Source organism: Mus caroli, chromosome 9, assembly GCF_900094665.2.
Source record: "Mus caroli chromosome 9, CAROLI_EIJ_v1.1, whole genome shotgun sequence".
NCBI classification, from domain to species: domain Eukaryota; kingdom Metazoa; phylum Chordata; class Mammalia; order Rodentia; family Muridae; genus Mus; species Mus caroli.
In genome coordinates, this window is record NC_034578.1 from 39,913,298 (window position 1) to 39,937,829 (window position 24,532).

General features: G+C 41.3%; 1 protein-coding gene across 5 annotated transcripts in view; it reads right to left on the reverse strand.

The window, feature by feature from the left end:
* Arhgef12 (Rho guanine nucleotide exchange factor 12) overlaps window positions 1-24,532 on the reverse strand; it is a 142,068-nt gene that overhangs the window by 67,343 nt on the left and 50,193 nt on the right. For 3 of the 5 annotated variants that reach the window (XM_029481425.1, XM_021171560.2, XM_029481423.1), the window contains exons 2-4: window positions 12,517-12,540; window positions 10,907-10,992; window positions 8,874-8,930 (exon numbers count right to left, since the gene is read on the reverse strand). In XM_029481425.1, the coding sequence (XP_029337285.1) occupies window positions 8,874-8,930; window positions 10,907-10,992; window positions 12,517-12,540 (167 nt within the window). The remainder of the gene's footprint in view (window positions 1-8,873; window positions 8,931-10,906; window positions 10,993-12,516; window positions 12,541-24,532) is intronic. The other 2 variants (XM_021171561.2, XM_029481424.1) reach the window with 1 other exon arrangement.

The window sequence follows — 24,532 nt, forward strand, 5'->3', positions numbered from 1 at the left end:
TGTGTCTGTGTGTGTCCCTCTCCCTTCCTCTCTCTCTCTCTCTCTCTCTCTCTCTCTCTCTCTCTCTCTCTCTCTCTCTGTGTCTTTCTGTCTCTCTGTCCCACCCCCTTCAGGGTTGAAGGTAAAGTTGAGAGCTCTCAGATACTGCTGCCTCCTGGCTGCCACGCTCCCACCATGAATAGCCCTGCACTGAGTTGCCTTGGTCATGGCATCTTCTCACAACAATAGAACGGTAACTAAGACCCCCCACCCCCACCTGTAGCAGCAGTTTTCCTGAGATCTGTCTACTATTATGAAGCACTGCCACATAGGTGCCTGCGAAAGACACAGAAGTACCAGGAGCTGCTGTGCTCAAGAGCTCAGACTCAGCAGGAAGGACACTGAAATAAGACGAAAACAATGCAGGTATATGACAAGGTACCAGGGGGGTCACACACTAGTTAGAGGGTGCAAAATAAAAACAGAGTCCTGACTCCAAAACAGGTATTTTCGGTCATGTGTGATGATAAAGGCCTATAAACCTGGCACTAGAGAGGCACAGGGAACAGGAAGATCAGGAGTGTCAACCCAGGCCCAGCTACAGAATGAATCTGAGGCCAGTGAGGAATACATGAGATATTGTCTGAACAACAATTATAAATTAAAACAAACAAAAGCCCCAACCACCAACTCTAGCACTCATCACTTGAAGTCTTCTAGTTTCTACCACATACAGTTCATCCTTTGTTCTGCTGTTAAATCTTACTATGAAGTTTCTAAGCGACTATCATACAAACTCTGGGTGAGTTCATAAGGTCGCTCTCTCCTAGGTTAAGAGCTATAGCCTAGCATTTTCTATGAGGACAGGCAGTTGTTCAACAAGGGAAAAAGTACTAAAGCGTAACCCTGATTGCAGCCCTTGATTAAAGCCAGCATAGCACTGTCTCTCTCTCCCCTTGTTCTCCATTATTATATAAAGGGTTGTTTTGTTTCCTCTTTCCCCATAGCAATCCATTTGGATTGGACAGCTGGTAAGTATAAATCTCTCTATATATACTTATCAAAAAGTGCTGCAATGCTTCTTTCTGTCCTAGCCTGCAGATGGCTGGAAAGCAAGCACACTCTCCTACTATCTTTGTACTCCTTTCCATTATGTCTGCATACAACAGGTGACCATGGCACTAAATAAATCTAGATGTGTTTTCTTTTTTTTAATGAGAACATCTATCTTTAAAATAAATTTAGATTATTTTTCTTATCTGAATTTAAGTTGGGCATCTGGTATACCAGATAATGCTAGAATTCAAGGGACTAGACAGAAGGATTGCAAGTTCAAGGCCAGCTTGAGTTACAAAGTGAGGAGATCTTGTCTTCAAAACAAACAAACAAAACAAAAAACAAAAAAAATAAATAAAAATAAAAATAGGGTCAAAAGGAAGGCTCAGCAGATAAAATTGCTTACGTCAAGACTGACAATTTGAATTCAATCCCTGGAACCCACCTGGCAGAAGAACTAGCTCCTAGGAGCTATTCTCTGACCAACCATCACACCCATACTGTGGCTACACACACACACACACACACACACACACATTTTTAATTTGCTATGGGGCTGAAGAAATGGCTTAGAGGTAAAGCATCCTTGTTGTTCAATCACAAAGAGCAGAGTTTGAGTCCCAGCACCTCTATCACAACCGCACATAATTACTCTTTCTTTCTTTTTTTTTTTGTTTTTGTTTTTGTTTTTCGAGACCGGGTCTCTCTGTGTAGCCCTGGCTATCCTGGAACTCACTCTGTAGACCAGGCTGGCCTTGAACTCAGAAATCCACCTTTCTCTGCCTCCCAAGTGCTGGGATTAAAGGCATGTGCCACCACTGCCCTGCATAATTACATTTTCAAGGAGTCCAATACTCTCTTCTGGCCCCTGTGAGCACCGTCACTTATGTGTATATACAATCACACAGACACAAACAAAATAAAGACAAATCTTAGGAAAAAACAAGTAATAAAAAAAAAATTAAGTCTGAATTTATTTTCCACAGAGGAAATTTAAATACCATTTTTAGTAAGAAAAATCATAGCCCTGAAGAATATTCACAGTAGAAAAACAACTTAAGGACATATTAATGAATGATATGCCTGGCAAAATTTCAACTATAACAATTTAGTTCCCTATCTGTCCCTAACTAAGTAAGACCTCTACTCACCAAGTTTTTCTCATTTCCTGTCCTAAAACTTCCTCTCAAAGCTGATCAGCTGGTATGAGGCTTATTCTCCCAATGAAGAGTGTGTGTGTGTGTGTGTGTGTGTGTGTGTGTGTGTGTGTGTATGTATGTGTGTGTGTGTATATATTCCTTTACTAAGTTGCATTCTGTCACAATAACAAAGAACATGGGTTTCCAACATAATGATGCAGATACAAAGAAAGGAAGAAAGGAAGAGAGAGCCCCAGGGAGGGAGGGAGGGAGGGAGGGCGGGCTTTTTGTTTGCTTGCTTAATTTAAGACAAAACCGTGTGCTATTTTCTGTCTATCATGTTCTGACTTGCCGGGTGGCCCAGGAAGACAGCCGTGTCCTCACTGTCTGTGGCCCCCCTGTGCTGGGACTGCCAGAGCACACTGCCATGCCCACCTAGGACACCGTCTCCCTCAACACGTGACTACCAGTGAGAGCATTTTGAAAGATGAAAAAAAGTAATGCTCTTCAGGGAAAAAGAAGTAGCAGTAAGAGGCCTGAAAACTGTTGAGAAGGGTTTCTCGAGTTTTACTATAAATTTATTCCTGAAAAGGACTATACCTACAGAGCCAGATAGTAAATTTAAAGAAAATGAAGTGTTAAATGTGTAAGGCAATATGCTAAGCCTTCTATACTCCATTTGCTTTTAAAAGCATACATTATTAGTCTTTCTTCACCTTTTATTTTATTGCATGACCAAACTTCTCTAAGTCTCACCTCTTAAGAATTAGCTGCAGGGAAGGGTGTGGAGAGAACCATGTGCAACCTAATAAAAGCAGCTCAGTTTTAAACTGCTGCCAGACACGCGTGTTTTATGAGTAAGACCTGAGATAATCCTTTGATTAAGAAGCTCTGCACTCTAAAAGCACAAGGCTGCCAGCATTGGAACCTCAAGCTCCACGGACACTGACTTCATTCTTTTAGATGCCCACCAGGATCGAATCCCGTTTCTAAGTTCCATTTTCTTCTCTATCGTCTTTTGGAAGGGAAGAGCCAATTAAGATGAGTCAAGATTTTATTCCATCAATTCTCTCTACTAAAATACATCATCTTGATTTCAACAATCATTCATTCAAAACTCACTTCCAGAGAGCATGGCATCATGGGGTTTGCAAGCACACAGAGCCAGATGCCAAAGTTCAGAAACAACAACCTCAGCTGGGCAACCCAAAAAAGCAATGTGAAGGAGTACTTTTTTTTTTTTAAGATTTTTATTTATTTATTATATGTAAGTACACTGTAGCTGTCTTCAGACACACCAGAAGAGGGAGTCATATCTCGTTACGGATGGTTGTGAGCCACCATGTGGTTGCTGGGATTTGAACTCAGGACCTTCCGAAGAGCAGTCAGTGCTCTTAACCACTGAGTCATCTCACCAGCCCGAAGGAGTACTTTTTAATTGACAAAACTGTGTGTTATTTTTTGTCTATGGTTCTGAAGTACACAAATAATGCAGAATGGCTAAATGTAACTAATTAATCAAAATTTTCCTTCACATAGTTATTGTTCTGTTAATAGTTCTTAATCTACTCGTCTTGCAGATAAAGAATAACACGTCTTCCTAAGGCATGAGGGACAGCAGCTATCTAGAACGTACTCCTTGTATTAACATGATGTCTCAGTGCCTGAACTGGGTCTTAGAAGACAGACAAAACTGAAAATGCAGAAGGAAAACTTAAGCACCCAAGGCAACATGAAGTGAGTAGGGAGAGAGCCTGGTACCCTGAGGAGGGCAGAAGACGGGCAGGATGACAAACTACAAATAAAGCACAGTATATTTCCGTAACTACTTGTGCTTTGCTAGCAAGTGAATAAGCACATCCATTATTTTAGTAATATTAATCTGACAAATCAAAACAGACTATAGGAGAATAGAGAAAAGGAGGTGAATCAACATAAAACTAAAGTGATACAAAGTTATGACTCTATGACTGGATGTGTTGGGAGATCCCTGTAATCCCAGCACTTGGGAGGCAGAGGCAGGCAGATCTGAGTTCAAGGACAGCCTAGTCTACAGAGTGAGTTTCAGGACAGCCAGAGATACACAGAGAAACCCTGTCTTGAAACAAAACAAAACAAAATTTAAAAAAATAAAAAGACAAAGCTATGAGTCTATTAAAATAGTGTAATGATGTGGTGAGCACTAAAGAAGAAAGCAGGGCTGGAGCCACAAAAGGGAGAATGGAAACACAGCGAAAAGGGCTAGGAATGGAGCATCATCCTTAGGTACCCTGAGAGTTCAAAGGCAGCCTACACAAGCCCCTCTGTAAGAAAATGGACAGAGGGAGGGGGGTAGTGAGGGAGGGAAGGAGGGAGGCAGGGTGAGAAGGAGGGGGAGGGAAGAAGGCAGGGAGAGAGGGAGGGGAGGGAGTGAGGGAGACAGGGAGGGAGGGAGTGAAGGAGGCAGGGAGGGAGGGAGAGAAGGAGGGGGAGGGAAGGAGGCAGGGAGGGAGGGAGGCAGGGAGCGAGGGAGGGAGAAGCAAGCTTATTGATGCTTGCTTATTTTCCCAGCACTAGACTCAGAGACAGGAAAACTATATATTCTAGGCCAGCCTGAGCTACATAGAAAGACTATTTCTCAAAAAACAAAAATAGGCTGTCAAGAGAGCTTGTTTGATAAAGTGCTTGCAATGCAAACATGAGGCCCTGCCTCTGATCCCTAGCACCAACGTCAATCTGCACCCAGCACTATGGTGCATATCAGTGACCCCAGTGCAGGGGAAGTCAGGACGGCCCATAAGGCTGAGTCGGTGAGCTCCAGGTTCATTGAGACCAAAAACCAAGCAAAGACAACACCCAACATCCACATGTGCACACACAGGAGCATGAGCGCGTACACACACAGACACATACAAGCGCAAAGACATAAACACACATGCACACACACAGCATAATGGACACAAACACACATGCACACACATAGAAACCTGGAAACCTGTAGGGTTAAAGTGAACTGACAATCAAATAAACAGGCAGCCCAAAAGCCAGGAGGAAAAAAATCAGATGAAAAGCCATCAGCACTGCCTGAGTGGTTCAGGAAGTGTACACAGCCGGCAACAGGCTCTCAAGCAGGATGTCTGGGGTCACCTTAAGACTGTGAGTTCAGAAGCCAGACTTAAAAGTAAGAAGAGAAAAGAGTTATGAGAACATGGACAGTTCATGCACAATGTTCTTCACAAAGCTGGAGGACACAGAGGACAGGAAGCTGGTGGGAGCAAGAGTCAAACCAACAGCTCTCCTTTTAAAAGATGTGACAAACTCGAATGAGAGAAGCACATGAAATTTCAAAATTACTCTCTGAGATACATAAACCATATCTAAGTACAGGACAGCCATTCCTAATCCAGAAAGTCCAACTCTAAAATACTCCAAAATCTGAAACATGTGGAATGCCTGCATGATGTCACGATGGAAAGCTTCACACTAACTGCATATGGTAAGCCTTAGTCAAACCAGCCGACGTTATTTAAAACACTACACTCTCAGACTACATATATCTAGTACATATACTATGTATGAAACATAAGCAAAGTTTATGCCAGGACTCCCTACAGTCCATTGTATATATTCTAGTATTTTTTTAAAGATTTATTTATTATATGTAAGTACACACTGTAGCTTCAGACACTCCAGAAGAGGGCATCAGATTTCATTACAGATGGTTGTGAGCCACCATGTGGTTGCTGGGATTTGAACTCAGGACCTTTGGAAGAGCAGTCGGTGGTCTTAACCGCTGAGCCATTTCTCCAGCCCCCATTCTAGTATTTTAAAACCCAAAACACATCTGGTCTCAAGGATTTCAGAGAAGGGATACTGATGTTAACAGTTTGCCTCTAGTATGGTCTAAATGTTCATATCCCCTCAAAATCTGTACGATGTTGCCCTAACTCCTAACGTGACGCTATCTGGAGGCAGGCGTCTGAAGGTAGTTAGTTAGAAGAGATGATGAGGGTGAGACTCTCATGACAAAAATAGAAGTCAGTCTCTCTCTCTCTCTCTCTCTCTCTCTCTCTCTCTCTCTCTCTCTCCCACTCCCCCTCCCTCCCTCCCTCCTTCCCTCCCTCCCCTTTCCCCCCTTCCTCCTTCTCCCCCGACCCCAAGAAAGTCTAGGTGAAGGAGAGGAAGAAGGTAGCCATCTGCAACCTCACCAGTCTCCCCTGAATGTACCAGACATCCAGCTTCTAGAACCCTCAGAAAATAATGCTTCTGTCCTCTAGCCACACAGGTCCAGGCATTTGCTATGGCAGCACATGTGGTCTACGATGGCTTTTAAGGTACATGGCTTATTCTTACAGATTCCCTCATACCCTACAGTAACAGTTCTTCACTACAGGATTAGAGATATGATATGTCATCCCAGCACTCAGGAAGTTGACACAGAAGAGCTGTGTTGAGTTTAAGGACATCCTAGACTACAAACTGAATTCAAAGCCAGCCAGCGTCACATACCAAGACTCTGCCTCACAATAACAACCCCGGGCATGATGGGGTGTACTTGCAAGCCCCACACTCACGAGGTAGAGGCCGAGATCAGGAACTCAAGGCCAGATAGGAACGGATATAGATGTGTACCTGTCTCCAAAACCATATTGCAACAGAAAACCGAGCACACTAAAGCTACAGTTCAGCAGATATGCCCATAATGCACAGGGGACAAATAGAACGTTGCCCAGGCTACGCCAACAACTTGTGCAGGGAAGCAACCCTCTCGCTTTCCTCTTCAAACAACCACAGTCAGTCTAACCCTCAAAGCAACTCTAAGAATGGCAAAACAAGTGAGATTATCTGAACGACGTCTGTACTGTGCACTCAACTGAAGAACTTTATCAAGAGAAGAGAATGTCCTCTGTCCACAGGCCGAATGGGCGGATGATAAACCCTTGCCGAGCAGCAGTCCCTGGTTGCTAGGACTCTACTCAGTCAGGTACCATCTCCAAACGTCCCTTGGCTCCCCAGAGCATACTCTTCACCTAAGCTGACTGCAGTCTAAAGTGCTTTCCACACGCACATTCGCAATGAGAGAGGCACAGTAGCTGTCATACTTAACTCAGCCCTCTACAGAGGGCTTACTGGGAACTCCTAGTTCAAGTCCTCCAACAGCAACCAACCAAAAAAGGTGTTTCAAGGGTCCTCACGGGACAGATACACTGAGAAGCAGGCCTGCTCCCTGAGCACACTTAGATGCTTCTGTGGCTACCAAGCTAGTATAAAGCTCCCTGTTCTAAGAAAAATATTTTCTGTCAAATTCCTAGATCATTAATCCTTATCCAACATGAACAAGCTCCTACGCACAGCAAAATCTAGAAAAGTGGTGAACAAGGTGAACTGAAATGGCTGCTAGGAAGGATGGAGATGCACAGATAATGTTCACATTCCTCAGCAAAGAAAAAGACAGGAAGCGCCTTACTTACAGAAACACAGCCTATTAAACACTACTTTGGAGGAAAGAAAAGTATAAACTCAGGGTGTCACAAGCCTGGCAAACATCTCCTTTTGACTACACAGCAGAGAGAAGCACATGAGCATGTGCCTAATGCAAGCAGAACTGCCCAGAACCAAGCACTAAGGCTTTGTGGTACTCAGTCCTTTCAGCGGGCATCAATTTCCAAATGCTCTCAGGAGGTATGGACCATTCATTCCATACACTTTCCTCCTCATATAGGGCCTCATATGAAGACCAGACCTATTTGAGTGAACTTCCATCCGATGGACCTTGCTCTGTTAGAGAAGACGTCATCGGGCTGTCTTCAGTGGAAGCTTTTAGTCTGGCTCCAGACAGTGCCTCACCTCCCTCCTCACTCGCCTTAGTGAGCTAGCAAGCCATCCCAGCACTCAGGAAGCAGAGGCAGGAGGATGCTGCACGTCTGAGGTCAGCTGAACTACACAATGTGTCCAGGACAATCTGGAGCTGCATAGTAAAACCATGCTCCAAAAAGCTTGAAAAAAAATAAAAAGGAAAAGCTCTATGAACGTCATAAAGTCTGTCGTATTCCAGGAGAGTCTGGAAATACTCCATTTTCACCATGTGCTAGAACAGCTCATCATTCAGGTTAAACGAACTGTTTATGAAGATTAGTTTTAAAGGTATTTTGAAATTTTCCTAATAAGAGTAAGTCTCAGTGAAACTTCCAGAAGGCACAAGTGTTTTAAGCCTCAAAATAAAATACTTAAAAAATTTTGCAATTAGGGATACATTTTATAAGAATGGCTTTTACAGGTGATAAACCAACCAAAAATTAATAAATAAAAGATAAAACAAGAAACTTCAAAGAACTGCTAACATGCAGAAATGATATCATTTCCTATAAGAATAGGAAATGACCGAGCTGCTTAAGTTCTACTTAATTCAAAGCCTGAGGATGAGACCAGAGAGGCAGCCAATAATTCAAAGCCCATCGTTGCTACTCAGGGAGCCTGACCTCACTTTGCTAAGAGAAACACGGAGGAAATGGGCGGTGCAGCCTATTCTCAGCCTACCGTGTTAGTGTCTAGTCATCTTAAGCTTTCATACCACAGCCACATGGGACCCCAGTCTCCCTTTCCCTGCAGGAGATCATGCCATGCAGAGCAGACAAGAAAGGCTTCAGTTACCAAAAACACAATGAGATAGCATGAAGCAAGCTGCAGAGGTGCAAGGCCGCATTAGCTACATCAGCTTACCATAGATCTCGGATCTACTCTCCTCTGAACTAGACTTTGTCTTCTTGGAGGAGCTATCTGTACAAGAGCGGGAGAAAAGGAGAGATATAGAAAATATGGAGACCAATGTAAGGGGGAAATTTCATGGGGACAAAAGAACGAGTCATGATCAAGTTAAATCGTGCAAACATGAAGTATGAACATCACAGATGACAACACTTAGAACAGTCATGAACAGCAGAGGTAATGAATGACATATTTACAGATTATGGAAGAAAAGAGTGCAATTAAAAATACAAACAAAACAACAGGTGAATGGTCTACACCGTGTATCATCTGATAACTGTAGTGATGGAAATAGCACTGAGAGCTACACCCAGCTTCCTGAGAAGGGTGCGGTCTCTGTGGAAATGGCACTTCATAGGCAAGTGGACAGAACACATCTATCAAGACTAAAGAGACTATGGCAGTGAAACTGGTGGCCATTATTATAGACAATAAGTAGCTATAGAAATAACTAAAAGCCTCCGGCCCATGACCTGGATCCTGGGTATCAGAAGTGCAGCGTTCTCTCTCCATGGAGACCTGTGACATGTTACGGCTCCCATACCACCAAAGTCATCTAAACTAACTATTAATTTCTTTACCACGACACAAGATGCAAAGCAAATATTTCATTGTTACATCCTAGTTTTCCCTTCTTAAATGCTTACAATACTTGTTTAAAATTAAGAAAACTATGAAATATTTCAATTATTCATACAAAAAATATTCCATTAAATATTTAAAATTACATTTCTAAGTAAAAATGTCTTTAAGAGGCATAATTATCTATCTCAAATTGGAGTGTTGTTTATCTTTTGTCACAGGAACACATAACTAAACAAAATAATACTTGCTCAAAGAACATATGTAAATATCTAATAAAAACTATTAAGCACTATCTACAAAGCAAACACTGAGATTACATGGGGAAAGGAAAGGGCAGCAGAATTCAATCCTGTGCACAAATTGTGGGCTCATGAAATGGCTCAGTGGTTAAGAGCACTGACTGCTCTTCCAGAGGTCCTGAGTTCAAATCCCAGCAACCATATGGTGGCTCACAACCATTTGTAATGAGATCTGACACCCTCTTCTGGTGTGTCTAAAGACAGCTATAGCGTACTTACTTAAATAAAATCTTTTTTTAAAATATATAAATTGTGCCGGGCAGTGGTGGTATACGCCTTTAATACCAGTACTTGGGAGGCAGAGGCAGGGGGATTTCTGAGTTCAAGGACAGCCTGGTCTACAGAGTGAGTTCCAGGACAGCCAGGGCTACACAGAGAAACCCTGTCTCAAAAAAATAAAATAAAATAAAATAAAACAACAACAAAAAAAGGATATACATTGTATCAGCCTGAGTACTTGAAGAAAGGCAGGGTCTCTGCTAAGCACAGGCCTACAATCCCAGCACTTGAGAGGCTGCAGCAGGAGGCCAGTCTGAGTTACAAAGGAAGACTCTGTCCTGTCCCCACTCTTAAGAAAGAAAGAAAGAAAGAAAGAAAGAAAGAAAGAAAGAAAGAAAGAAAGAAAGAAAGAAAGGAGGGCAGGGAAGATGAAAGTGCATTTACATTCGTTTGTTTATTCAAATGCAGTTAGCATAAATTTTTTAAGTTGCACTGCAGTCAGTCACTTCACAACAATCACAGCTGAGTTTTAAGTGAATGCAGAAGTTCCCAGTGGTCAATATCCTTCATTTAATGACACACTAGTATTTGCACCACAATTCGTCACAATTCGTCTTGATTTTGAGACCTCGGTGTACCCTCTATCTCCAATCAGGACATCTCTATTTCTCCGACTATCACAAGTCCTACAGTGAGGCTTCACTGTGGCATCTATAATGCTGTGTTAAGTATGCACTCATTCCTGCTGACTCCAGCACTACTACACAACTGCAAAGTATGAGAGGGTAGGAATAGCCATGCCTGAGTGTCTCAATCCACAGAACTTCTATGACTCTGAACTTCACTATCTGCAAAGCATTCTTTGAAAGAACAAGAGAATTTTACCTGTGGGGTCAAAATCATGTGATGAACTGCGTTCGACTTTCTGTTTCTTATCTGTTGGTGACTCTCGGTTCAAAATACTTCCATGCCTAAGTTAAAACAATCAAATATTTACTATTAGAAAAGCATAACAGCAAAACCTCATATAAAAATTACACAAAGGAACCTGTTTACAGTGACGTGTGTGCACTCATGTGTGCAGGTACCCACGAAGGCTGTTATAACCTTCAGTTATAAAGCCCCTTGCACTTGGTGGTACAGGAGACTGTGAGCTACCTAACTGTGCATGATAGAGAACAAACTGCTCCTCTGCAAGAGCAGCAAGCACTCTTAACCACTGAGCCATCTCTCCAGGAACCAAAGGGACAAAAACAAAAACAAAAAAAGGAAACAAGTTTCTCTTCCATAGCATAAGCCTGTATTTTTTTCAAAGAGTTGTAAAATTCAACTTATGCCATACATACTATACAGTCTATGTTCTTGGTTATAAAAGGGCCTCAAGTAGTAAAATTTACTAATATTAAGGCTAATTTTATCCTTAAAACAACTGCCTATAATTTAAAGTTCCATCTAACAACAAGAAAACAGTGCCCCAAAGAATTCAACACACTCCCTGACATTACATACACCACAGTCAAACTGAAATCACTACAGAAATAAAACATGTAAAAACAAGTTATAAAAGCAAACCTACACAGGCAAGGCTTGCCTTCCTAGGGTTGAAGCCTTAGCCAGCCACCTCTGGGCCCCAAAATAATACCAGAATTATTGTTTTTTTACTATGATTTAACCAACTGTAAGCACCAGATGATGGTTGGACGACTGAAAAAGAAGATGCTATGATACATGCACTTCCAGCTAACTGAAAATTAGGGTTACTGGGAATGGGATCTCAGCATTTTAAATAATAGTTATGATAATTAAGGAGAGAGATGAAAATATATTAAGACAGGAAGCTGGGCGTGGCGGCGCACGCCTTTAATCCCAGCACTTGAGAGGCAGAGGCAGGTGGATTTCTGAGTTCGAGGACAGCCTGGTCTACAAAGTGAGTTCCAGGACAGCCAGGGCTACAGAGAAACCCTGTCTCAAAACCCCCCCTCCCCCCAAAAAAAGACAGGAGTATTAGGGACTCTCAAACTGTGTGTGACAGACAGAAGCACAAAAACCTAAATACTTTCTATACCTTTTTCCCTTATTGTCTTAAAATAACTAAGACTAAATCGGCACAAAGTTCATTTAAAGGTGACAGCAGGCAGTCATGTGACAACACAACCCAAACTGACAATCCATCTGCACCTCCCCAAGCAACCCACAATTCAAAACAGCCAGATTTTAAAATTAAATTTCTTCATAGGGAGTGACCTTAAAGTGTCAATTTGAATAAACTTTTTAAATGCTTACATTAAAAACACTGAAAATATTATCAAAACAAGGCTGTGTTCCAGAAAAAAATATGCAACACCTGTTGTATTTGAAATCTGTGAAGCATTATAAAAGTTTGTACTACTTAAATCCACACTCTCAAAAACCACAAAAATCCCCATAATTTCAAAAGAATGCTTCTAATTAAAGCTTAACTCCAAGTTCCGTATGAAAGCAACTGAACAACTTACCTTATAGGTTTTTTGAGGGGAAACCTGTAACAAAGGGAAAACAAAAACAGATATTCATATTAATTTAACTTGTACAGACTCTGTTTTTACAGCTACTGACTATGCTAAACCAAAAGGCATTACAGTCTTATGCTAACTTTCCCAAAGCAAGACAACAATGGGGCCAGAGGTCTTGCTCTGCTCTTTAAAGCTCATTCTCATTTATTTTTAGCTTTCATAACAGAAACTCTGAAAAAACAATACCTTCAGAGTATTACCAGCTACTAGAAATATGCTCCTCAAGTAGAAAACAAAGTGTGTGTGCGTTTGCTTTGCTTTGTTCTTCTGGGGTTCCCTGGTGTTGTTCCCCGGTTGTCCTTTTTTAAGTATTGTAGCTGATCACGGTGACACAAGCCCTCCTTCAGTTTGGGAGGAAGAGGCAGGAAGTTTCCAAGTACAAGGTTAGTGTGGACCACAAAACAAGACCTGGGCCAGCCTGGGCTACAGAGTTAAGACCCTGTCTTAAGCAAAGAGAGTAGAAGGAGTGGATCTGAGTTTTCTGTTTTGTGTTTATTTGGGGATGGGGGGAGCTGAGACAAGGGTCTCCTTATAAAACCAGGCTATCCTGAAGCCTATAATCCTCTGCTTTGGCCTCCATGGTGCTGGGATAAAAGGCCCACACTACCACCCTTACCAGAACGGCTTCCTGGTGAGAAAGAAATGCTACACGGAGAACTGAAATCCAGTCACCATAGAGGCCATCTGATTGCCAAATAAACCCTCATAGTCAAGTTTAATTACAAAGTCACTTTAACTCGTATTTAAATCAAACTGAAACAGAAAAGGCCAAAGCATCTATAAGCCTCCATGATAAGGGATGGTAGGATAACATAAGACAGTGGTAAGCGGGAAGGGGTCTGGAACAAGAAGATGCACTTCTAGAAAACAGGTAATGCCAAAAGACAGCCCAGAAAAAATGTCCCTATGTCACCTGATAATCCTTTTGTGGGAAGAAGAGGGACTGGAATCGGCTTTTTCCTTATCAATGAATATAAACTAGCAGAGATGGACTCTGAAAGGACTGCCTGCTAAGGACAATGCCTGCAATAATCTATCAACCAAAGGAAACCCTTTGGTTCTCTGAACTACACAACCCCAGAAGAAAACAGAGCAAAATATACCCTTTGTTTTCACCTATCAACCGCAGGCACCCCAAGCAATGCTTACTGTCAGCATCTGTAGCATGCAGGGGACTCTGGCGAAGAATTCTAGAACTTTCCAGCAGTATGACTGTTACAATTCCTGGACTGTTTTCTCTTACAAGAAAATGGGGACAATGGGAGGAGACAGAAATGAAGCAAGGAGCATTAGAGCAAAGGCAACCACAGGGTGACCTCACATCTGCTTCCTTACAGCCACACAGTACAGAGAGAAACTCACATGTTCTTTTTAAATCATTCATTTTCATTTTATGTGCACTGGTGTTTGGCTACAAGTGTGTCTGTGTAAATGTGTTAGATCCACTGGATGGACCTGGAGTTACTGACAACGGTGAGCTGCCATGTGGGTGCTGGGAATTGAGCCCAGGTCCTCTGGAAGAGCAGCCAGCATTCTTAAACGGATCCATCTCTCCAGCTCCAAGAAACTAACAACTTCTAAAATCACAGTTTTTCTAATTACCAAATTCTATTTAAAGCAAACAAGGCAGATGGTCCTGTGTTCTTTAAGAAACCAGGTTGAGCAAACCCTGAGGGCAAGCCAGTCCACAGCACTCCAGCATGGCCTCTGCACAGCTGCCTTCACGCCCTGTTTGAGTTCCTGCCCTGCCCATTGCCAGTGATGGACTACTATGATGTGGAACTCTAAGCTAAAATAAACCCTTTCCTCTCCAAGTTGTTTATGGTCATGATGCTTCACAAAAGCAACAGAAACCCTAAGACAATGGGTTTACCTTATCTGCTCTAAGTACCAAAAGGATCACAGGGAAGGGAAGAACCTTTACTTCTGCCATCTTAGGAGACAGAAGAGCAGTTCATCTAGAATCCCTTTCAAATCACAGAGCACTGAAAGATCCCCATTCATCTGGCCCTGTACTCAGCTTGCACTTACCACCTGAATACCCAGCCAGATAACTCCACCATCCCTATACAAGCTCAGAAAGACAGAGACTTGACCAAAACTCCCAGGAAAGGTACCCAAGGAGCCAGGAAATTACAAGCTCAGTTTCTACATGCTCTAAAGAAGTTTGCAATTTCCGGGAATTAGAGCAATGTGAATCTACCTATGTCTTACAGATAAATAAACCCTTTCTGTAGGTAGAATGCTGTAAGAGAAACCCTAATGGAATAAAGATTGTACAGATTTCATGTTTATACTTACTTTTTAATTACAAAGGAAATAAGATGTTGATAAGACGTTTGCCTACATACACTTTTAGTTTTACCTTAGGTGGTTAAGTATATTTGTATAAATATATGAAATTTAAGAGGGTATGTGAATATAACAGATATTATCATTACAATTAAAATGAGGGCAGGTGTACACTGTATGAGGCTGCCTGTGCACAGAGCTCCGGATGAGGACATCGGGTGTCCTGCTCCATGACTCTCAGTCCTAACCCTATTAGCCAGGGATACAGGTGTGCTGGCCATACCTGTATTTTTACTTAGTTGCTAGGATCTGAACTCAGAACACTCTAAATGAGCCATTTCTTCAGCTTAATTACATCTTTTACAAATATATTTCCCAAGTCCATAGAAAGCACTTTATTATTTTCTATTAAGAAAACTATTTTTCATTAAAATGTATTTAAAAAGTGTTGGTTTTGTACTAAGAGGTTTGTTTTTGAATCTAGTGTCAAATGTTAATGCATTCTGTCAGAGTCACAAAACCATGTTGTTTCTGTGAAATGTAAATGTTTCCGACTTTCAAAGGATCAGTGGGGAGGTCCTCTAATTTTATGGGAAATGGAAATTTCTTACATTATGAGAAATATAAGAAAATTAGCATCATAATACTGTTTCATACTTGTTCCTACAAAGCTATTTGTTTAATTTCTCCATATACATGGAGACAGAGACAGACAGGCAGGCAGACAGGCAGACACACAGACACACGTACCATTGTATGTACTGAGCCGGTGTCTCTCCCCAGTTTCAGTTAGTCTAGTTGACTAGCTTAGTTAGGGGATCCTTTGTCTCTGCCTTTGGAAATCAGGGATTACAGGGGACTCTATGCCTATCTGACTTTTTATCTTATTCTGGTAATTGGGCTTCCAGTCCTATTCTCACAAGCCATCTCCCCAGATGTGTATGGTTTTGTTTTACTCTCAACAGAGAAATTAAAAGTAGGAAAAGGAGACTTTAAAAATACAAAATATACTAAAATATACTGTCATCAGTAATAATGGCTCTATACAGCACTAAATTAGTAACATGCAAGGAAAAATGTTTTAACAATTCTAATATTCCTCCCACATCACCCCAGAACTGTGAACTGCTTCAGACAAAACTCAGTTCAGCAGGCATGTCTCATGCCTCTCATCTCAACGCTCTGGGCCTGAGTTAGAGGGTTCACGCTGTCTAAGGCCAGCCCGGACCTACAGTGAGTTCTCTGACCACGAAAACTGCAGGGTGATTCTGTAGCGAAACACCAGAAGCATACAAGATGCATCGGAAACGCACAAACCACTACACCTATTTTCTCTTTCTTAGCTACCAAAAAAAAGCTTATTCTAATACACTTTATACATAAGACTATGTAAGCTAACATAACTAAACAAATTACTATACTACATACTAATATCAAATAACAATCAAGAGACTCTTACTCCCAAGTCACTGAGGAATGAGACTGCCTCCTACCCAAGATGTAAAGTCGCCTATGAAACGAAGCCTTTCTACTCTTTAACACCATGAAATCATTCCCTTTTCTCTATATATGGACTTCACACATAGTACAAAAGTTCTTTTATGAAAAGTAAGGCAACTAAACATATCACCTGTAACTTTCATCAAGCTGGGTCGGCAGCACATGCCACTGTAATCTAGCTAATTGGGAGGCTGACTTGGACCAGTTGAACCCAAGGAATTTAAGACCAGCCTGGGAACCACTGGCAGACTCTCTCTCTAAACAAACAAACAAATAAGACATTAACATATTTTACACCATTAAACATTTCATTACAGCACTGGCTTTAGCCTATGCTATGTAAGACCCTCGGGGCTCATTAGAGGTCTACCATGGATGAAGAGTAGAGAGAGGACTCTGAGCTCCCTGTACATCAGAATGGCTTAGCTTTTATTTCAGATAGAGCGTCCAAATAAAAATCTCAAAAAGAGAGCTCTTTTAATTCATTACTGGGGACTGAACCCCACATAATTCCTTAGAACTGCAAAATATCTACTCTGTAATACGCTGCTTAACTAATTTCGCCAGTTTCTTTTGTTACTATTTAGGCTAGGTATAGTTTTTCAGTCCAGGGACAACACTATTACAAATACTTAGCTCTAAGCCTAAACTCCCCCTTTAAGTTTTAGGACGAACTCATTAACAGGAAGGAACCCACATGGGAGTTCAGACTAGAGATAAAGGCAGTACTAAATGAACAGAAAAGGAAGGAAGTGGGCTCCTCTGGTTGCATTAATCCTATGCAGCCATTTGTGTCTAACCTTTGTGGATGTGGACTGCAGCAAGAACTTTTCTAACAATAGCTCTTATAAGACAAGTGACCAGATAGCATTACTTTGCTGCCCAAGTGACTGGATATGGGTGTGAGAGACTCCCTGCTTTCTTTAAGTAAAACAAACAAACAAACCAAGAAAGTGTTCCACAGCAGTCCTAAGTTAGAGGATACACAAACTGGTAAGTAACAAAGAGCTGTATGTAACAAGCACGGAACACTGTGAGATCGAAGTGTACTGTACTACCTATCAGTGTACCAGGAGAGTAAATGATGTTTCTTATGAAATCTGTGAAGGTTTGCAATGATACAAAGTTTAAGAAGTTGTTCCATCTCAAGTTGTTACATTATTTGTTATAGGTTGAACATGTGTTTAGAGACAGAGGGAATTCCTAAGCCCCGGCTTCTCTGAACACGCCCCAATTTAGAAGCTGGCTCTTTAGATACATTGTTAACTTCCAAGAAATCTTTACCTAACCCAAAGTCACAAAGGCTTTCTTTATATTTTTTTTTCTGATTGATAACTTTGTTTTACTTTTAAATATAGTGTTTTTTATAAATGTTTTCAGGAGACATTATGAACAAATGTTCATCTGCTTACATATGGATAGCCCACTTTTCTAGCACACTGCAGAAAAGATTTCCTCTGCTGAATTGCCTTTGGACTGCCACCGGAAATCAGCTACCCATCTCTGTACTGGGTGTTTGTGGAAGATCATAAAAGGGGAATGATGTCCATTCTGTACCTCGTAAGAGGTACAGGTTACCAACATGTTATGTCTATGAACAGTTTATGCTAGCTTTGGTCATGATGTTAAGGTGATATCGTCGAAGCTTCTTCCTGTAAGGCTACTGCTTTTAGCCTGCCATACCTTATGCTTTAAAAACACAAATCCTAACCTAGTAGTAGGGCACATGTCTTTAATCCCTGCTCTTGGGAGGCAGAGGCATGCAGATATCTGAGTTTGGAGGCCAGCCTGCTCTACAAAGCAAATTCCAGAATAGCCAGGGTTTAAAATAAAATAAAAATGATTAAAAACTCCAACCTGGGTCAGTAAGGTGGCTCAGAACTTGAAGCAAAAGCCTGACAGCTTGAGTCTGACTCCAAGAATCCACATTAAAGTTGAAGGAGAGCCAATTCTACAAACTAGTCCTCTGACCTCCACACAGGACCCTCCTCTCTCTCTCTCTCTCTCTCTCTCTCTCTCTCTCTCTCTCTCTCTCACACACACACACACACACACACACACACACACACCAATAATAATGTCTGAAAATGTTAAAGCCTAGTTTTTTTAATCTAACTCCTACTAGGAGTTAATGGCATTAAGCTCCACTTTCCGAACAAAGAGGAATCTACATGCTCTGGAATTTTCTGGAAGAGCTGTTTCTGTGTTCTCCCATCTACCAAATGTGGACTCTGTATGTTTACTTTATACTCTGAGATAAAATCCAATACTGCAATGTTTATTTCCATGTTCACGTTGCTCTAGCTTAAGCCACTGAGAGCCCTTTCAGGTTGGCACTTATGTTACTGGGACATGCCCCTCCCTCTGTATTCTGAGTACTTCTTTGTTTCTGGCACTACATGGTACTCTAGGCTCCTTAGCACACTAAAAAATTCAAGAACATTTCCTACGTCAATCTCGTAAACCAGGGAATTAAAAATATAGATGAAACATAGATGTTTTCTGCCTTTTTTATGTAGTATAATTGTTACATGCTTGCATGTTACATAATTACGATTTATAAAACCCCAAACCACATCTCATTTAAGCTGGCACCAAGATATTTCCAATGTCCTTCCTGTCCTCATAGCTGTACAGCTTGTTGTGATGTCACCTTCCATTCCAGTTATTGGTAATGCTTGACTTATCTCTACTCCTGATCCACCTCGAGGCTAGTCTAGCTAACTAGCTAAAGCTTTAGCATTTTAGTAATCTTCTCTAGAGAACCAACTTATGAGTTAATACTCCATTGTTTAACTGTTTTCTCCTTCATGAACCCCTGCTCCAATCATTATTACTTTTCCTCTATGCTTAGTTTGGCTTTGGTTTACTCTTCTTTGTCTAGTTTTGTTGTTGTTGTTTTTGTTTGTTTGTTTGTTTGTTTTTTAACTGGATTCTTAGTATGGGAGTTGCTGCTGCTGGTTTTGGAAGTCTCTTCTCTGCTAATGCATCTTTAATGTCCATACAGTTCTCCGTGACGCGTCAGTGTCAGCCTCCAAATTCTGATGTGTTGTATTCACTTTCTCCTTCAACCAAAAAAACAACAAAAAACCTTCTCATTTCCCTCTTCATGTCTTCTTTGACCTGTGCGTTATTTTAAAATTATGCTGCTTAATCTCCAAATATTTGGAGATTGGAGGTCTTGTATTCATTTATAGATTATAATCAGACAGCATACTCGATATAGCCTGCATCCACTTACTTTACTGTGCTTCGACACTGAAATATGGTGTATCTTCATAAATGCTCCACATGCATGGACAAGACTGAAAGTATGTATTATGCTCTTAGCTGAAGTGTTGCCAAAAAAATACAAGTAGATCAAATTGGCAAATAGTGTTAAGTACTCTGTACCCTTACTGGGCTTATTCTGACCAATTATTAAAAGAATACTGAAATCATTGTCATGACAATGAGTGTGGATCTGTTTGTCCTTATATACTGTTTAGTTTTCATGAATTTTGAAGTTCTTTTATTGATGCATAAAAGGTTAGATATGGGGGAGCTTTGCTTTTGTTTTTAATAAGTCCTGAAAACATCACAAACCTTTTCCAGCTAAGCAGGCTTCTACCACTGACTGAAGTATGGCTTTGTTCTTCGTAATTTAATTTTTTAATTTTATTTTTTATTTTTTGTTTTGTTTGTTCGTTTGTTTGTTGCTTTTTTCTGTAGATCAGGCTGGCCTGAAATTCAGAGATCTGCCTGCCTCTTCATCCCAAGTGCTGAGATTAAAGGTGTGCACTACCCCTGTATGCCTTAATTTTTAAATTGTGAGACAGTTTATCTATAATTACCCTGTCTGAACTGAGACTTCATGCCATACTTAACTGGGCTTCTTTTTAAATCGATTCTTTTATCATGAAATGGTTTTCTTAAATGAAGCATGGTAGCTCACATCAGTAATCTCAAGACACCCAGAAGGATCAGGAATCCAAAGCTATCTTGGTAATTCAAGGCCAACCCTGGCTACAAAAGACCCTATCTCATTTCGATTAAAAAAAAAATTAGGAGCAGAGCAGTAGGAAGCTAATGCTTCAGTAAACTGCATGCCACAAAAGCATGAGGACCTGGGTGAGAAAGCCAAGGTAGCACACATTTGTAACCTCAACAGTAGGGAGGTGGGAAAAGGCAGTTTTCTGGGACTCAACAATGAGTAAGCCTGGACTACTTGGCTAGTTTCAGGCCAATAGGAGAGCCTGTCTCAAAAGACAAAGTAGATGGCGCCTTAGGAAGGACACAGTGGGTTGACCATTAGCTTTCATATACATAGTATACACTTGTGTCACAGGAACAAACCTCAACACAGAGGGAGAGGGGCTGCTCTATCGGTAGTAATATTCCATGCTCACTACTTTATAATGTATTGCATCATTTTGGCTCTATTTTTATTATTGTTGGCATGCTGTGCCTCTTTTTGTCCTTTTACTTCAAACCATGTCTAGTGTAAGATGTGTTTCTTAAAGGCAGCACACAGTTGGGCTTTGATCTTTCATGTAATCTGTGACTTCTGCCTTAACTACTTTATGACTTTAGAGACTGAACACTGGGTCTCAAACCTGTTGAGCAAGCACTGTACCACTGAGCTAGTCTTTTTTGTTTGTTTGTTTTTGTATTTGTATTTTTGTTTTGTTTTTGGGTTTTTGGGGGGTTTTGGGGTTTTAATAAGGTATTTATTTCATTTACATTTCCAATGCTATCCCAAGAGTCCCCCACCCGCTCCCCCATCCACTCCCCCACCCACCCACTCCCACTTCTTGGCCCTGGCGTTCCCCTGTACTGAGGCAGATAAAGTTTGCAATACCAATGGGCCTCTCTTTCCACTGATGGCCGACTAGGCCATCTTCTGATACATATGCAGCTAGAGACACGAGCTCTGAGGGGTACTGGGTAGTTCATATTGTTGTTCCACCTATAGGGTTGCAGATCCCCTCCTCCCAGCTCCTTGGGTACTTTCTCTAGCTCCTCCATTGGGGGCCCTGTGATCCATCCAATAGCTGACTGTGAGCATCCACTTCTGTGTTTACTAGGCTCCAGCATAGTCTCACAAGAGACAACTATATCTGGGTCCTTTCAGCAAAGTCTTGCTAGTGTATGCAATGGTGTCAGCGTTTGGAGGCTGATTATGGGATGGATCCCCGGATATGGCAGTCTCTAGATGGTTCATCCTTTCGTCTCAGCTCCAAACTGTGTCTCTGTAACTCCTTCCATGGGTGTTTTGTTCAGTCAACTTTTTTAAAGATGGGGTTTTACTCAGTAGCCCATGTTGATCTGAAATTCATGACCCACCTACCTCAGCCTCCACAATGTTGAAATTACAGGTATATACTACCACATTCCTTTAACTGGTTTTGGTTTGGTTTGGCTTGACTTGGTTTGGTTTGGTTTTTTTGGAGATTGCTGATTTGGGGTAAATTTAAGTTTAATCATCATCCTATTGGGTTTCTCAGTTGTTTCCAACTGTCTCCTCCTTTTACTGGAGTACTTAAACAAATTTACTAACTTAAAATAATTTTATATTCTGTTAACTCATCTCTTCCCATACTTTAAATTATTTGAAAGATTATTTCATATATTTGATTTTACAGCCTAATTAACCAGCATAGTTATGAGAACACACTTAACAATTTTAAATACCTTTTCTATATGAATTTATTCATTTAATACATTTTTTTGAGAACAGAGGATATAAGTGTTTCTTGACTCTGGACATCTTAGTCTTCCTTAGAAAGAGCTTGAAGCTTATCCAGTAGTTTACTAGGATCCTCAAAGGCCAGTGACAAAGGGCTGCAGATCCAGCTATAGCAACAACCTTTTGGCCTAATGGCACTGCCACTCTCTGGTGAGTGAGCCGACTGCATAAACAGAAGTGATGAAAAGAGAAACAAAATAAAGTCTACAGGAGGTGCACATGAAAAAAACTTCCTTCCTCTAGAGAAGATGTATGGCACTTCTCTTCCCAACACACCTCTTCCTCACCCACTAGTTTGTGACTGAATGGAGTTATTCTGTTTATTCAAAGACCTGAAGGTGCATGACTTAATACAGTAAGGTTAAGAGTGAAAGCCATGAGGTGATCTGGGGCCACAGAAGCAGTTGTGGATAACAAAAATAACTAAGACAAAGGTCTGTCTGCAAGAATAAGCAACTTAGTGTATTTGAAAACGACCATGTCCACTGTAGCCTGAGTGCAGAGAATGGCCCAGAGAGTAATACTGAGATGTTGTCAACAATAGACAGAAACCAATAATATAAGAAATGTATTCATAATGTAAGACAACTAGAAAGTTTTAATCATAATCTGATTTATGTTTAAAAGAACACTCAAGTCAGGCATGGTGACAAACACCTAAAATCCCATCAATCAAGAGGCTGAGGATACAAGATTGTCGAAAGTTCAGTACCAGCCCTGGCTATATATAGCAAGACTCTGTCCTCAAAAATTAAACTAGGGGATAGAGAAATGGCTCATGGTTAAAAGCACTTGAGGACCAAGCTCAAAGGACCTTGGTTCAATTTCCAGCACCCACATGGCAGGTCACCACTGTCTCTAATCCAATTCCAATTAAATTGGCACCCTCCCACAGACATACATGCAAGCAAAACACTAATGCACATAAAATAAAAATAAATCATTTTTTAAGAAAAAATTAGCTGGGCAGAGTGTCACATGCCTTTAATCCCAGCACTTGGGAGGCAGAGCCAGGTGGATTTCTGAGTTTGAGGTCAGCCTGGTCTACAAAGTGAGTTCCAGGACAGCCAGGGCTACACAGAGAAACACTGTCTCAAAAAAACCAAAAAATAAATAAAAATAAAAATAAAAAAATTAAACAGGGAAGTGAGGGGATATTCAGAAAATTCATTCATATACATGCATGGAATTTTCAACGAATAAAAACTAAACAAGAATAAATGTTGTTTTAATTAAATAAAATAAAAGGCATCTGTGTCTCTGGTCTTTAAAATATTAAAAAGCAATGAATAAACCTTCACATTCCACAAATTAGAGCACTAAGAAAGGCAAGTTTAAATTGTGCTTACAGTAACAGTGTATTTCACCCCAAATAGCAAATACTTAAGAAGCACCTAACAGACCCTTCTGGTCAGCGCTGGGTCACCTTGGGCGCAGAGTCGGCGGACACCCCCAAGGTCCTGAGAGGACTCTCCACGTGATCTTAGGACCAACGGTGAGTGGAACACAACTTTTGTTCCATTCCAATCATGCAGGACCTGAGACAGCATTAGGGAAGCTGAAAACCCGGCCTGACCAGGGTCACAAGTCCCTTCCAGTCAGAGCCAGCACCGGGTCACCTGGACAAGGAGTCGGAGGACACCCCCAAGGTGCCTAAAGGACAGCTTTTGAGGCAGACCCCGTTTCGGGCTATCGACATCCGGCACCTTCCCTGCCAGAAGACAGGTGTCCTCCCCGCCCGGGAGGGCTTTGCCGGAGCACCTGGGGAAGCCATCTTGGTTCCCGGATCCCTCTGAGTCTAGTCTACGCAGGTGAGAGTGTGGACTACAGAAGCTAACAGCTTCTGGGACAGGCCCTGTTTCAGGCCTTCATCTTCTGCCAGGAGGGAGGTCCAAATACCAGATATCTGTGCACCTTCCCTGCAAGAGGAGAGCTTACCTGCAGAGAGTGTTCAGACCACTGAAACTCAGGAGAGAGCTAGTCTCCCAGGTTTGCTGATAGAGGCTAACAGAATCATGGGAGGAACAAGCCCTAATGAGAGACAACTATAACAACTAACTCCAGAGATTACCAGATGGCGAAAGGCAAACATAAGAATCTTACTAACAGAAACAAAGACCACTCACCATCACCAGAAAACAGCACTCCCACCTCACCCAGTCCTGGGCACACCAACACACCCGAAAACCTAGACCTGGATTTAAAAGCATATCTCATGATGATGGTAGAGGACATCAGAATAATGTCCTCTTTAATAACTCACTGAAAGAAATACAGGAGAACACTGCTAAAGAGTTACAAGTCCTTAAAGAAAACACAACCAAACAGGTAGAAGTCCTTAAATAAAAACAGGAAAGCACATCCAAACAGGTGATGGAAATGAACAAAACCATACTAGACCTAAAAAGGGAAATAGACACAATAAAGAAAACCCAAAGT